General features: G+C 42.3%; 1 protein-coding gene across 1 annotated transcript; it reads right to left on the bottom strand.

The window, feature by feature from the left end:
* Positions 1 to 4,975: 4,975 nt before the first annotated feature.
* On the bottom strand, positions 4,976 to 15,130 carry ACOD1 (aconitate decarboxylase 1). The gene is made up of 5 exons (XM_073670358.1): positions 15,048 to 15,130; positions 14,187 to 14,348; positions 12,406 to 12,495; positions 7,117 to 7,322; positions 4,976 to 6,530 (listed from the first exon to the last, which is right to left on the bottom strand). Exons 1-5 carry the CDS (start codon positions 15,126 to 15,128, stop codon positions 5,582 to 5,584), a joined length of 1,488 nt encoding a protein of 495 aa, XP_073526459.1. The 5' UTR covers positions 15,129 to 15,130; the 3' UTR covers positions 4,976 to 5,581.
* Between the last annotated feature and the right edge of the window lie 473 nt (positions 15,131 to 15,603).

Below are 15,603 nucleotides of genomic sequence, written 5' to 3' on the forward strand. Positions count from 1 at the left end.
ACCTGCCTGCTGTTGCCCCTTCCTGCTCTCTGTTGCCCACTGTTTCACCTGCCTGCTGTTGCCCCCTCTCTGTTGCCTATGCCTGCTCTCTGTTGCCCCTGCCTGCTCTCTGTTGCTCACTGTTTCACCTGCCCTCTGTTGCGCCTTCCTGCTCTCTGTTGCCCTCTGTTTCACCTGCCTGCTCTGTTTCACCTGCCTGCTCTCTGTTTCACCTGCCTGCTCTGTTTCACCTGCCTGCTGTTGCCCCCACTCTGTTGCCCCTGCCTGCTCTCTGTTGCCCACTCTGTTTCACCTGCCTGCTCTCTGTTTCACCTGCCTGCTGATGCCCCCTCTCTGTTGCTCCTGCCTACTCTCTGTTGCCCGCTCTGTTTCACCTGCCTTCTCTCTGTTTCACCTGCCTGCTCTGTTTCACCTGCCCGCTGTTGCCCCCTCTCTGTTGCCCCTGCCTGCTCTCTGTTGCCCACTCTGTTTCACCTGCCTTCTCTGTTTCACCTGCCTGCTGTTGCCCCCTCTCTGTTTCACCTGCCTGCTCTCTGTTTCACCTGCCTGCTCTTTTGCCCCTCCCTGCTCTCTGTTGCCCCTGCCTTCTTAGATACACCTGCCTGCCCTCTCTTGCCCACTGGTTCCCCTGTCTGCTGTTGCCCCTGACCTCTTTCTAATACACCTGCCTTCTTTGATACACCTGCTTTCTCTCTGTTGCCACAGCTTGCTTTCTTGCCCCTGCCTGCTCTCCCTTGCCTTTGCCTACTTTGTTTTACCTGCCTGCTCTCCCATATGCATCTGCTCTTTGATACGCCTGCCTGCTTTTTGTTTCCCCTGCCTTCTTTGATACTCCTGCTGGCTGGCTGTTGCCCCTGCCTGCTCTGTTTCCCTTTCCTGCTTTCTGATATACAGTACTTGCTTGCTCTCTGTTGCCTCTGCCTGCTCTGTTTCCCCTGCCTTCTTTGATACACCTGCTTGCTCTCTGTTGCCCCTGCTTGCTCTCTGTTGTCCCTGCTTGCTCTCTGTTGCCCCTGCTTGCTCTGATACGCCTGCTTGCTGTTGCCCCTGCTTTCTCTTTCATTGTTAAGTGCTGCGGAATATGTTGGCGCAAATAAATAAAAAATATTATTTGATACACCTGCTTGCTCTCTGTTGCCTCTGCCTGCTCTCTGCAGGAGTTGTTTTTTCCTAAACTAAGTACTCAAGTTAAATTGCGTGTTGGCACTTTGCAATAAATAAGTGAGTTTTGGGTTGCAGTTTCGGCACTAGGTCTCTAAAAGGTTTGCCATCACTGGTCTAAGGCTGTGTGCCCACGTAGCATTTTTCAAGCGTATATGCTGCGGAATTTCCGCAGCGTAAACGCTTGAAAAACGCATGTATATCCGCACCCCATGGTCCCCAATGGCATTCCGCAATGTCAATGCCCATGCTGCGGATTTTTCCGCAGCGTATATGCTACGGTCAAAAATCCGCAGCATGTTCATTAATTTTGCGGAAGCGCAGCGGAATCAATGTGCGGATGGTACCCAAGTCTGGATGAGAGGAGACTCTCATCCAGACCTGGGTACCAAAGAACCTGTAAAAAAAAGAATAAAATAAAGTTTATACTTATCTTCTGATGTTTTCCCTCCGTCGCGCTGTTGTCTGAAGGACCTGCCACGTCATTGAGTCATGTGACCCACCACATGACTCAATGACGTCACCGCAGGTCCTGCACACAACAGCGTGAGCCGCTCAAGCCTCCGGACGGGGCAGAGAATGCATCAGAAGGTGAGTATAAAGTTTATTTTTTTATTTTTTACCATTCTGAACAAGTTGTCAAGCACTTTTCCAAGTGATGCTTGGAGAAGTGCTTGATAACCCGCATGCGGAAATGCATGCAAAGACGCCTCACAAACGCTTCTACCTGGCGGGAAAACCGCATGTAATATCCGCATGCGATTTTCCCGCCAGGGAGAAGCGTAAAAAATATGCTTCAGGTCCGCAACGTGGGCACATAGCCTTAGGGGTAACATTTCTCCTTGTGGAGAGTGACATACCAGCTCTGGCATGTCAAGGAAAGGAGGCTTATTCGCTGTGCAATGCTCCTCTGGGAAATATTGTCATATATAAGTCATATTGCACGACTCGTTAAAGGGTCAATTGTGAATTGTAGGATTGCTGCTTCCAATAGGTGGCGCTATAGAGTTCAAGTCCTCTTTTTCTCTGAAGAGACAATTTGCATATTCATGATTTATGTAATACTGTACACAACATGAGTAATACAACGGTTCCTATGTAGTTCAAGCCATAATAACGGTGATTTGTGTCAGGAAAGAATAAGTCTGGGTCACTTTTAACAAAGATGTCTAATTCAGTTTTGAGCAGAGCAGCTACCATTAAAGGGGTTTTTCCCATCTTGTCAGTTGATTGTAAGTGAATAGAATATGTCATAACCTTATGGTCAGGTGGTGTCTAACCTGAAGGACCCATACCAACCATAAAAATGAAAGGTCCGCAGAGCTCTTGGGGTGCTCCGCAGCCACTCTTATATACTTGAATGTGGTCATGCACAGAAGATGATAAAGAGTGCTGCTGTGCAGAAAAAATAGTGAAGGGAATGCAACAATACAACAGGGCTGTGTCCTTTTCATTCTCCAAGATGTCAGACCCTCTCTGACCATAAATTGATGGCATATCCCAAATATATGACATTAGTTTCCAAAACTTCAATTCCACCTTTATTTTGCCTGTAAGAAATGAATATTAAAGGGATTTTGAATAATATTATACTATCCTTCGATTGTACTTTGTTTAAAAACTCACCATCCCTAGGTCCAGTGCTGAGTCTCTGCTGCTCCTGCAGTCTATTATTCCTTGTAGACCTGACGTCAATTTAACAGCACTGCAGCCAATATCTAACCCCAGTGGCTTTGCCTGAGTTGAAGGTACAAGCCACTCTGATCTGCTGAGCATAGTTATTGGCTGCAGTGCTTTTAACGTCACATCAGACCTGTAGACAATAACAGAAACTGAAAGCAGTGGTGGAGACTTTTGTTTGACCTGGGGAGGGATAGTAAGCCACAGTTTGTTTGTTCTGTTGTCAAACAAAGTGAAGCCAGATGACAAGGGTTTTACAAAATCAGAAAACCCATTTAAGTATAAAGGAGTTTATAATTCCCATGGTATCTTCTCTGCTTAGTGGTCTGTGGCTGAATAACAGAGGCTGCAGCTAAGCTCATCACATAGGTAATGACCGGGAGGATGTGTCTATGACGCGCCCCCTGGGCCGCGTGGGGAACCAGGAACCGGGCCTTTTGTGGGATGCTGTGGGTTGTAGTCTTTTTCAGGCACGCAGTACCCGTTTGTGGCGGGTTGGTCACAATCCTGCCGACTACACCAAAAGTTGACGCGCCCCCTGGGCCGAGTGCGTGCACGTGTGTGGGATACCCGGAGCCGGGTCTCTGGGGGTTGTAGTCACCGTGGCGGCGACCTGGTCCCGTGGCTCAGGGTGGTGAAACCAGTGGCAGTCTTTATAGGGTTTTTGTGGTTTAATGTCCGACTACGCCACCCATGGATTGCGGTCAGTGCGAACCACCGCTGCAAGGCAGACCGCTGGGGCTGATGGTGTATGCAGCTGAGGTAGTGTAACTCCCCACGGGAAGAGTGCAGCCCCAGGGCAGTGTAGTAGATGGTGGGGGTGATGGTGCGGGCGTCCCAATATTAGTAGTGCTGACGCGGTGAGAAAGTACAGAGACAAGGTGCTGCAGTTCAGGTTCTTTACTCACAGTTCTCATCCAGGTCACTTGTGCACAGAAAGGACCGCCCGAGCCGTGCTGCGTCCACCAGGTAGGGGGCTCGATCAACCCCCAGGCAATTCCAGAGTGTGGCACAGGACTCCCTTCTATCCTTTCGTCAGCCGTGCCCCACCAGTGACACTACTTCTGTCCAGCTGCCTCGGGTCTTCTCCTGGGAGGACTGGGTGTCCACTTCCCTGACCCTATGTGGTGTGCCTTTCTGGTAAGTGTAGTGAGGGGTCGCACCAGTAAATGGTCACGACCGCCGGTCCTTGGTTAAGGATTAGTCGCCTCCACCAATTTGGGATCCGGTACCCTGTTCTGCCAACCCGTCACCCGCAATCTCCTGGGTCCTTAGGGTTCATTCTGCTTTCGTGTCTCTGGGCCCTTCTACACTTTGGGTACTTCTCTTTCTTTGCTGTTCCTTTCTGTTTCTGCTCCTTTCTGTTTCTGTTCCTTTTTGCTGGCTCTGGCCTTCCTCATAGGCCTGCCTCGTGGAGCTGGGCCCAGACTGAGCCACAGCTCCCTGTCAGCCCTCTCTGGCTGAACTCCTTCTCTCACTCCTCCTGACTGAACTGACCTTCTTCTCTGCACACCGAACTAAGATGGTGCCCACCTTTTATACCTCCCTCTAGTGTATGAGCCCAGGTGACTTGCAACCAATGGGCTCCTACCTATGCCCAGAAACCGTCCCCTCCTGCTCCTACATCACTGGGTTTTCCTCCCCCCTCCCCACTCCAGCCGGGGACATGTTCTGTCGTGCCTGCATTACTGTACTAATGGGAGCACCGTTGAGCTGTCCCCCGGAAATGGGGTGTGTGTGATGCATGCAGCTAACTGAGTCCCGGTCCACACACCATCCTTACCCGGGAGTGGGATATCACACCTCTGGTTGAGGTGCAATACCTCTGTAGCGATCGAACCCTCGGGGCGCTACATCTACATCATTTTGGAGGTGAAGAGATAAAATGCTTCTCTAGCAAAGCACCCACACTTTACACTGACACCTAAGCCCATACATGATCAGCGCCTGGATAGGTCATGATTACTGCTATTGTTTCATAATGGTAAGTGGACATACATGAGTGTGTGATACTATTATGCAATACTAAGTATGTTGGGGAGTGGAATAAATTACAGGAAAAAAATCACCAGAGTACAGCATTATTAATAAATTATCAAATACAATTTAATGAGTTACAAACAAAACCATGGACTGTTTCATTCAAAGCCCTGACAGTTTTGGAGATTGCACTAGATATATATGGATAAAACATGTGGAATCATGTTACCAATTACACATAAAGTGTTAAAAAGTGAAATGAAATGTATTACAAAAGTGATATCAATTATCTCATTTTATGACAAATATAATTACTTTATACATATTATTGTTTATTAACATTGTATTATTCATTTTAAGAGAATTGATTTCTATATACAAAAAAAATGCATGTAGCAAATGTATATTCCTGGTAATGCCATCATGGCTTTAGTGTGCTCCGAAATCGTGGATAACCAGTTGATATTTAGAGAGCATCTTGTAGTCCTTCATGAAATCCCTGCCAATCCAATATAAAGACATTTTTGGCTAGAGTTAGAACCGAGTCACAGCTTTATATACAAGTGTGCTTAAAGTGCATGAAACTAAGCTGCAACACCATACACAACCCCTGTGCAAGAGTGGAGCTGTTTCTGTGCAAAAATCGAGAGCTTTTCTTCTAACTCTGCACAACCTCTTTAAAGCAAGATGTCAATATACCAAAACCTAGTAAACCTTTATAGATGTCTTTCAGTGTCACAAGGGCTGCAGCTACATTTTATTAGAAAGATCTTTCTTGCTTGCTAATTGCTTGTCCTCTTTGTCTCAGAAATGAGCATAGCTCTGAGCAGTCTGATAGATCTTCCAGCTTGTTCACCATCTCCACAATACCATCTACTCCATCTTCAGAAAGCACGGTCAATGCATTAGACCTGAATTTTTTAACCAGGTCTTCATTGCTCAGTGGTTTTCTCCAGTGACCGTAGAATGTGTTGCACCTCTCTGTAAAGGTGGCTCCGTTTGTCAACGTAACGCTCACCTCACAATAGAGTTTCTCAAAATTTGGTTGATTATCAGATGGGTGAAGAACTTCTAATTTACTAAGCATCTTCTGAAGCTCTGGTCTGGAGATGTTCTGGTCAGTGAAAGACTGGACGGACACAATTCCATCTAGCAAAGCAGTGCAAGCATTGAACTGAAAGGAATGACGAGCTTCATGTTCTGAACTTGGCAAGGGACGACTCACGTACTTAGCTTCTGGGATTCTGAGAACAATTTTCTGAATATTATCAATGAGAAGTGGTTCATCATCCCCAGCTATGTGTTTCCGTACTGCACATGCAGCGTCAGCCACCCAGTGCATCCCGAGGTGAGCAGGAAACCGTTTAATCGCCACATCTTGTTTCTCTAGTAGCCAGTTGTAGGATTCTAGGGATGGTAGGGCTTGTGGGTTATAGTCATGGTAGAAAGCACCAAAGCCAGACTCTAAATCCAAGATCTGTTTATTTCCTTCTAGACCTAAAAACGCAAAGCAAGCAGCTTCCAGGCCATGCCTGCCGGCGTTACCTATGTGGAGGGGCTTAGTTTGTGTTCCTGCATTGGCCATAGGAGCCCCAGAATAAGATGCAGCAATAGCTAAGGCTTCTCTGCACTGAACCTGATCCAGGCCTAAAAATTTAGAAGAAGCTGCAGCACTTCCCATAGTGCCAACAACAGCAGGAGGGTGAAACCTACAGAAACAGAGGAAGAATAATGAGGAAAGAAAATGGTGCATGATACATCTCATACACATAAACAAGACAGGTAATACTGAAATCTAACTACAGTATGTGCATAGAAAATATAGGTTTTAAATAGTGTTTGCTTTAAACCTCATTCAGATATCCATTTTTCACTTACGTGTTCTGTGTTTTTCACGGAAAGAACCTATTATAATTTATGTGGCCATTCACATGTCCGTGTTTTTTTGGTGTTCGCAAAAAAATCGCAGAGACATGTCCGTTTTTGATTCGCATCACAGATCAAAATTACCAATACAAGTCTATAAGTCCGTGAAAATCACTCACAGCACATGAACGGCATCAGTGTACAGTCCGTGTGCTGTCCGTGATTAACACTGTAACATGTAAGAGAAGCTTTTTCATTTATTTATTTATCCATATATGAAAATCACTGATGAAACACTAATGGTAAAAACTGACCAAAGACTAATGAAACTCGGATCTAAAGCACTGATGAACAACAGTCCATGTTTTTAAATATGAGCAAAATAATGGACTTCAGAATGAGGCCATAAGTGAAATGGACATTGCATACCTTCTTGGAATATTGCTGGCTTCATTAGAAAACCGCATGAGTCTTCCCTGCACCTCAATGCCAACATTAAATGCCAATAGAAAATCGAGCCCAGATTTCTTGTGATGTGATGGTAATGTTTCTGAAAGGGCAATCAATGAGGGAAGGACAGCCCCAGATGGATGTGTGGCAGGGTGCCACGTGTCATCAAAGTCCATTGAGTGAACCTACAAAATAGTGAACACATTTCAATTACAAAGTAAAACAAGCCAAATATAGAATCTTTATAAATTATTCATGCTATTATTAAACGGTTATTCCCATTTTAGCAAGTTATTATCCTACAGCAGGATAGGTGAGAACTTGCTGATCACTGGGCATCTGACTGGTAGGACCCCATGGATCCCATGAATGGGGCTCAGAAATTCCCCATTAGAATGGATTGGTGGTCAAGCATGCACATCTCCACTCCATTTATTTTCCATGGGACTGTCAGGAACATCCAAATAGAGCTGTGAATACGTGAGAACTTGCTAAGATGGTAAAATACCCTTTACATTTCTGATGCAGCATATAAAGGTATACACCTTGTCGCTCTGCCGCCATTCCTTCTGTCAGAAGAGAGTGTGATATTGTGACGTAAGTGTGACTCTCACAACTGATTGACTCAGCAGCTCAGGTTCATGTCCCTTTTAAACAATGGGTGGAGAAGACTGGCCAGTTGTACAGTACATTGATTCATTAACACAAGGGTTCAGAAATTAGAAAAAGGGACCAAAGACAATAAGGAAATGTTGTCAGTTGCTTTAGGGAGGAGATTGGATCCTAACACTAACGCCTTACTTTACTGGTACTAGCAGAGAACTTTTTGTTCTCCTATTTGAGTTTTTTTTCAAATCTTTGAATTCAAGTTTCTGAGAAATTCAGGAACAGAATAAGCTGTATTTTCAGACTTATGTTGGGCAACCCGAGTCTCTTACAAATTCATCTATTTGGCAACACGAAAAGGGATCAATATTACAAAACACAGCGATACTTGTTGGAGCTTTCTAGATTTATACTGAGTTGGTGGCTGATTGCTGAAAGCTGATCACAAAAAGTTGACTTGCATTAACTAAGAAGACGTTTACATGGACCAACCAGCGGAACTAAATTACTGCTGATCGGTGAACCTTTATCAATCAGCTGTTGTCTAATAACCTAATAAGTAAACAATGTGCACTGAGCGATCTGTAATAGATCGCACAGTGTAAACAGGCTACCTTGGTTCTCAGCAGTGTGAGTCTTGTTTACGCAGGACGATGCAAAAACAATGATTTTTGCACTATGCAAAAAGATAATTTCACCTGATGAACAAGCGTTCTGCTCATTCATCAGGTGATAAGCAGCCTGTTTACACTGAATGATTATTGTGAAATTAGCGTAATTAGGAAAACTCGTTCACAATTATCTGTCAGTGTAAATGTAACTTTAGTGGAGGGTCAGCAGAGTAATTTGCAAATACATCAGATGCAAGCTCTCCTATCGAAAAATGATGAACAATCCAGCACGTTTAAAGATAAAACCCAAACTATATTAGGATGAATTCTAAACAAGCTTCTCCAGTAAAACTCTGTACACATGTTCCCTGGCTTGAAACATGCATTTAGTCATAGATTGTAGCCCGGAGCTTCAGGCATGTAAGTAGGCAGATCCTTTCTGGACAAGTCTGTTTTCTGGAGTTTGTTTTGACCTTTCATTTAACCAAGAGGTCGTATTTTTTAGAGTTGTGATTTCCATTCATTTTGCTATCGTTATTATTGGCATTATTGACATTTCAATGTCATATAGTGAAACAAGTTTTGCAGTTGATATGCCCCAATCAGCCATAGTTCTATAACCGCATGACTGATACTATGTATGTCACTAAAACAGCCCTGTCAAGGAATGAATGTTAAAAGGTAGTGGAAAGTTTCCTGTGTTATCTTGTACCAGGACATGACACATTGACCAGAGCGTCCCATTTCTTCTACCAAATTGCTTTCTTTCCATAGTGAGTACTTTTGCTGCCTTTTCCCCAGGAAAGCAATACGAGCAGCCGACCATCCACAAGGTGTGAGTATGTATGACACATCTAACTATGCCACCTCTGTCCATTGCCCCATGAGCCAGTTTTGATGCTCACTTGACTATTGTTGGTGCTTGTGGCAGAACACAGTAGTCAGCTTGAGTACTTTGAGAGGTCTGCAGCTAAGCAGTCCTTATGCATCAAACTGCGATGTACTTTATGGTAGTACACATGTTTATCATAGCCAGCATTAACTGCTTTAGCAATATGTTCTACATTAGTACTTCCATTGGACGGAACTGACTTGCCTTCACTCTCCGTATTGATTACTAAGCCATAAATGTTTATGACCCTGTCACTGGTTAACAGTTGTCCATTCTTGGACCAATTTTGGTAGGTACTAATCACTGCATACCTGGAACAGCTCATAAGACCTGATATTTTGGAGATTCCTTGACCCAGTCACACAGTCATTAGATTAGGCAAGTTTCAAAGTTGCTCAGGTTCTTTTAATTGCCCATTTTTCCTGCTGTGAGAAACTCAACTTCATGAACTGAGTGTACACATGCTGCCCCTTGACAGGTGCCATTGTCATGAGGTAACAATCAATTATTCACTTAAAGAGGTTATCCGGTCTTCTTATAAAAGTCTGAAGTCACTCTATGTGACTGCAAACTTCTGAATCCTTACAGCACACGATATGCTGTCAAGATTCTCTGGTGTTGCCGGCGAGAGCATGCGCTAACGTGACTACAAGTATGCGAATTGCCATCTTCCGCCCATATTCCAACCAGCAGTGCTCAGCCTCACTTAATTCACTTGTATTAAGTGAGGCCGAGCACGTCTAGTCGGCACGGGACCTCATACATACAAATCGTAAACTTGTTGTCATGTGACCACCCACTTACACGGACAACACAAAATAATTTTGACAGTGTGTGATGCACACACTGTAAAGATTCAGAAGTCTGCAGTCACATAGACTGACTGTAGACTTTCCTAAGTAGACTAAACAATCCTTTTAAAAAGACATTGGCTTTAATGGTATTGCTAATGTGACTGCATAAAACAACATATAAGGAACATACCCATACATAGTAGTGCACTTATTTCTTATTTTTATCGGTGCAATCATTTTGATAATTGATTCAGTCCAAAATTTTCCCAGTCTATTTTGCAATATGAATAGATTTCTGGGTTGCCAAATATATGCATTTTGCAACAGGGTAGAGTTTCCCACTGCATGTCATAAAAAAGGAAGTATATGTATTTCTTTCTACCCGTTTTTGTCTATGGCAGAGTTATTACACAGTGTGTCTACTTATCAGTTAGCCATTTTCTCACTTAACCCCTGTTTTTTTGTATCCTAACTGAATAAATGTATACATAAATTGACCAAATTGTTACCTGGGTTTTACTATTTTAGCTCTCACTGATGAGCTTTCCCTATACACTGTCCAATCAAAGATAACATTATAGGAAGGAATTGTAGAGAAATGGCACAACACCGATTTCAAAGAAAAGATGCTGAAACATAGGTTTTTGTTTTTTTTTAGAAAAATACAATTATTTGCTAAAACAGACTTGTCAGGAGAATTGCCAGGTCCTCTTTAACAAATTTCTAAAATATTCACAGACATTATGGTATATTCATCAAGCTAAATATGCCAGAGTTCTGGAATAATTTGCATCCCCAAAAAACTTGTCTTTCGTTACATGCACCATATTTATTATGAGTTTTAGACATGTTTTGTGGCTAGTACTAAAAGGTGATAGACTAGGAATTGACAACAAGCGCAGGAGGGCATTAACCAAATAGCATGCGGTTTAATTGGGGGTTTTTTGCGCTCACTTTGTGATGCTGTGAATCCACAGCACATGATTAGACTTAGATAACAATACCCCAGCTGCTGCTGCTCCACTGGTTCAATAAACCAACCATGATATATACCGAAAACGAGAAAAGCGGGTATGCTGCGCTGCTGGTGAAGTATGCAAATTGTCTCTTCAAAGAGGAAGAGGACCAGAACTCTAGTGCCACCTACACTACTTCCTGTATGTCGCACTAGAGTTCTGGTCCTCTTCCTCTCCGAAGAGACAATTTTCATATTTCCCAGAGGACCATTGCGGCTTTAATAGTCTCCTCACCGTGACATGCTTAGCATGTTGCTCTCTGCAAGGATAAATGTTACCCCCTTAGATACCGGTCTGACGCCTCTCGCCCAGCCAAACCAGAACTCACACTTTACACTGACAACGGGCAGTACCCTGAAACACAGTGTTTTGCAAATTGTGTTTCTGGTTCTATCTTATATCCTAAGTGATGTGACAAGGCTCGTTAAAGGGTCACTATTGACTTTTAGGATTTCTACTTTCTCTAGGTGGCACTAGAGTTCTAGTCCTCTTCCTCTTTGAAGAGACAATTTGCATATTTCCCAGGGGAGCATTGCCGCTTTAAAAGTCTCCTCATCGTGACGTGCTTAACACTCTCTGCAAGGAGAAATGTTACCCCTTAGAGTTGTAGTTTATTCCCAAAGTGGTCTAGGTCGGACCTCTTCTTCAGGGAACCACAATAAACATCCTTGTTGTGGGTTCCCTGAGGAAGAGGTCCATTCGACCTAGAAACGTGTTGGGATAAACTACGATCTATTTCTATTCATCTGAATCCTGTGAATTCTTCACCAGCAGCGCAGCACACCCACATTTCCCCTTTTTGGGACATAGTCCTACAAGGTGGCATAGCTTTATCGATAAGGGCATCGTTTACAGAGAGAGGGGAGTGGCTTAATGAGTGATACCATGTGCTAAAAAGATGAGCCAAAATTTTGGTGTAAATTTCTCGTACAAAGTAAGCCAAATAATAAGTTGTGTAAACTTAGACTAGACACTCTTAAAATATGTCAGGTTTATTGGCATGAACTACTTTCATAAATTTGGCACATTTTAAGAATTTCTAGTCTAAGTTTGCACCGCCTAAAAATTGGGCAGCATTATCAAAGCTGCCTCATTATGTCATTTTTAACCATTTCTAAAACATTAAGTTCAGAACTGTAATAAATGCAAAAGACAAAAAGACAATACCAATGTCAGCTTATAGCACTAAGCTCATAAAAGATTGAAGTCTTTCTTCACCGCCAGCAGCATCTAACTCTCAGAATAATCTGAAGAGAATGTTCATGTATCATTATGTATTATTTCTACAAAATGGTTAGTGACAATGAAATATTGATCAGGGATAATTGTATAGAAGGATGATTTCTTACAGCAACGCCATTGACAAAAGAGGCATAGAGCGGAGGAAGACGAAGGTCAGGCTGGCCCCAGACAGTGCTTGAGATGTCGGTGCTGTAAATCTGAAATCAATAAAACAAGTGATCACATAAGTAGAGAAAAGAAAGGAAAAAAAACAGAAAAGTATACAAAGAAGTATACAGAGAATAACTGTCAGTGTCAAATAGCAAATTATCATCTTTTATCATTATGGAAGTAAATTACATCTACCGGCAGACAGAGTTCACTGGGAATATTTTTTTATAAATAGTATATAAATGATTATGTTTCATAACTTAATTTATAAGCGACTCAAGCATAATATAAAAAATGTGCGTTGGTCATATTTACTGAAGATACTAACTTTTGTTAAAGCACCATTCCTAACGGGGTTTTTTTATTGGAGCACTGGAGTGGTGCTTCTAATCTAAGGTCGAAGCCCATAGTCTTGTACTCACCCACCGCCGTCTTTACCTTCTATTGCCGCCACTCCCATCGGTCTCAAGCATTTTGTGACCGATCGGATCGCTCCAGTGTTTGCTGGAGTGAGCCAGAGGTCAATTTTCAATGCAAATCTGTGAGAGCCTCATTCTGGCTTCATTCTGGCTCTCATAGACTTGTATTGAGAGCTTGTGACTATTACTTCTGACTTCCAGCCAGTCAGAAGTTGCGGTCACAAGATGGTGCTGCGGGACCAGAGCAGCGCCGATAGAAGGTGAAGACGGCAGTAGATGAGTATAAGGCTAAGTGCCCACGAAGCAGAAATGCTCCGGATTTTTTATGCATCTCCCTGGCAGGAAAAACGCATGCGTATGCAAGTTACTGGCCAACCGACCAAGTTACGATGCTGCAAATGCAGCATCAATAGTAAAAAAAAGAATAAAATGGTGAAAAATAAGTACCTTCGACGTACCTTCGACGGCTCATGGTGGTGTAAAAGGACCTTCCATGACGTAATTTAGTCATGTGACAGGTCACGCGACCGCCGACGTCAGCGGTCGCGTGACCTGTCACATGACTAAATGACGTCATGGAAGGTCCTTTTACACCACTGTGAGCCGCCGAAGACACCGGACGCATCCTACAGGAGACCGGGTGCCATCAGAAGGTGAGTATAATGTTTTTTTCTATTTTAATTGTTTTTTAACTACAGGTACTATGGTACCCGGGTATGGAGGAGAGTCTCCTCTTCTCCAGACCCGTGTACCATCCGCGCATTGAATCGCTTAATATCCACATGTGTACATGTACTCATGCGGATATTATGCTATTTAATGCAAGTCAATGGTGGCAATTACACCGCGTTTCCGCAAAATGAATGGACGTGCTGCGAATTTTTCCGCAATGATAATCCGCAGCGGAAATTTCCGCAGCATGTGCACAGCACATGCGGATTATCATTGGGGACCATTGCAGACCTTCTGCCAAGCGTTTTTTAAGCATTTCCACGGCGGAATTGCCGCTGCAGAAACACTTAAAAAATGCATAGTGGGCACGCAGTTTAAGACTGCAGTAAGGGACATTAAGCACCACTCTGGAGTAGAGCTGAAAAAAAAAACCGCTGGAGTGGTGCTTTAATCGAATTAAACTACCTAAAATGAAGGTCATGTATGGAAAATTATAGGAACAAACTGAAGCATTCACCAATAGAAACAAATGAGGGATGTTTTCTTATTTTCAGCAAAGATATTTTTCTGAAATGAAAACTTTTTGTAACTAATACTAAAAAACTAATATATATATATCAGAACATACATTAATAACTATGTCTTACTTTGCTGTACTGCAATGCCTTATGGAAGACTTCTGTTGTGGTACCAATCAACCCGACTCCTAGGGTGTCTAAAATCATGCGCTTGCTTCTCTGAATCAATGCTTCTGTTAGATTACTAGTGGTCAGACCATGAATAATCCCAGCAAAACTTCCTGTGACTGACTGGAAACAACATGAAAAGAAATAAACTTTCAGCATGTCACTGTTACAATTCATCTGCTCCATCAGTTAAATAAGATCTTAAAGGGGTTTTCCCACAGTCCACATTTATTTATTTTTATTTTATTTATTAATTTTAATGTGTGTTTAATGTACATTTTTTGTATTAATTCCTTTAGGGAATTTATGGCTCTTTAAAATAAATAATATTAGTAACAATATAAGCATATAACTATGTATAATAAATTATGTTTTGAAAAGTAAAAAGTCTATTAACACGATAACACTCTCTACTATTACTAAACCCAGCAATAATTACAAAATTCCTCAACAGTTAGCCAACTTCATAAAGTTCTAGTCGGTGGCTGAAGATTTGTTGTTTCTGATTGACATCTTACTTTTATACTTTTAAGAATACAAAATATAAGTATATTTTAATAGCACCAATTTGGTCATTACTTATATGTAAATCATATTAAATTACTTCAACAAGGACTGAATATATAATTGTGTGTATATTATAATAAACTAAAAGCACAGGCAAAGAGCCATCAAATTGCTAAGCAGAAGACCAACTATGTTACAAGTAAAATCCAATAAATCTGATCATCACCATTGAAATCCTTTGTCAGTAGTGCATAATACATTCTTTATATTAATGGCAATAACAGTATCCAGAATAGAGCGAGCAGAGAACAATACCTTAGTAGCAATCATGTTTCTTGGAATGAATGAACACTGCAGCTTCCTGAATGAGGTTCCTTCTCTGATTGCTACAAACATCCTGGCTCATTTTATAGTCTAAGCACCTTCCTACATGTTTCTTTCTTCCCCTTTTTTAACTGGGTTTTCCAATTTACATAATTTTCAAGTTCCCTGTCACCGTAGGCAAAGAAGTCATCATTTTGGAGTGTTGGTGAGGTTTGTCACATGATGATGACCTATTTCATGTAAGTATTTTGCCATGTACTTACTTATATTTTTACGATGTTTAGACCTGTTCACATCAGCAATTTTTCATTGCAGTGCTCTTCTCCATGATAGGAACAGAAAAAGTCTCTAAAAGGAATGCTGGACCCTGGACATGTCAGACATCAAGGATATCCGACAGACCCCAAAGACTATAAATGGTGTCCAACCGGTTATCATCATTGGGTCCAGCATTTAAACAAACTAGCATATAATGTTGCATTGTTTTGTTTTAAACTTTCTACTGGATTTATGACAGAGATGTGAATAGAGCCTTATTATTAAATAT

This window comes from Phyllobates terribilis, unplaced genomic scaffold (assembly GCF_046119375.1).
Source record: "Phyllobates terribilis strain yellow unplaced genomic scaffold, ASM4611937v1 Scaffold_2__4_contigs__length_985480577, whole genome shotgun sequence".
Lineage (NCBI taxonomy): Eukaryota > Metazoa > Chordata > Amphibia > Anura > Dendrobatidae > Phyllobates > Phyllobates terribilis.

What these genes read in the sequence shown, in the direction of transcription:
- ACOD1 (XM_073670358.1), bottom strand. Translation starts at nt 15,128, where the DNA reads ATGTTTGTAGCAATCAGAGAAGGAACCTCATTCAGGAAGCTGCAGTGT. An exon ending in GAAACATGATTGCTACTAAG is followed by an intron (nt 14,349 to 15,047) that starts GTATTGTTCTCT and finishes TGTTGTTTCCAG; the next exon opens with TCAGTCACAGGAAGTTTTGC. An exon ending in GCCAGCAATATTCCAAGAAG is followed by an intron (nt 6,531 to 7,116) that starts GTATGCAATGTC and finishes CTGTTTCTGTAG; the next exon opens with GTTTCACCCTCCTGCTGTTG.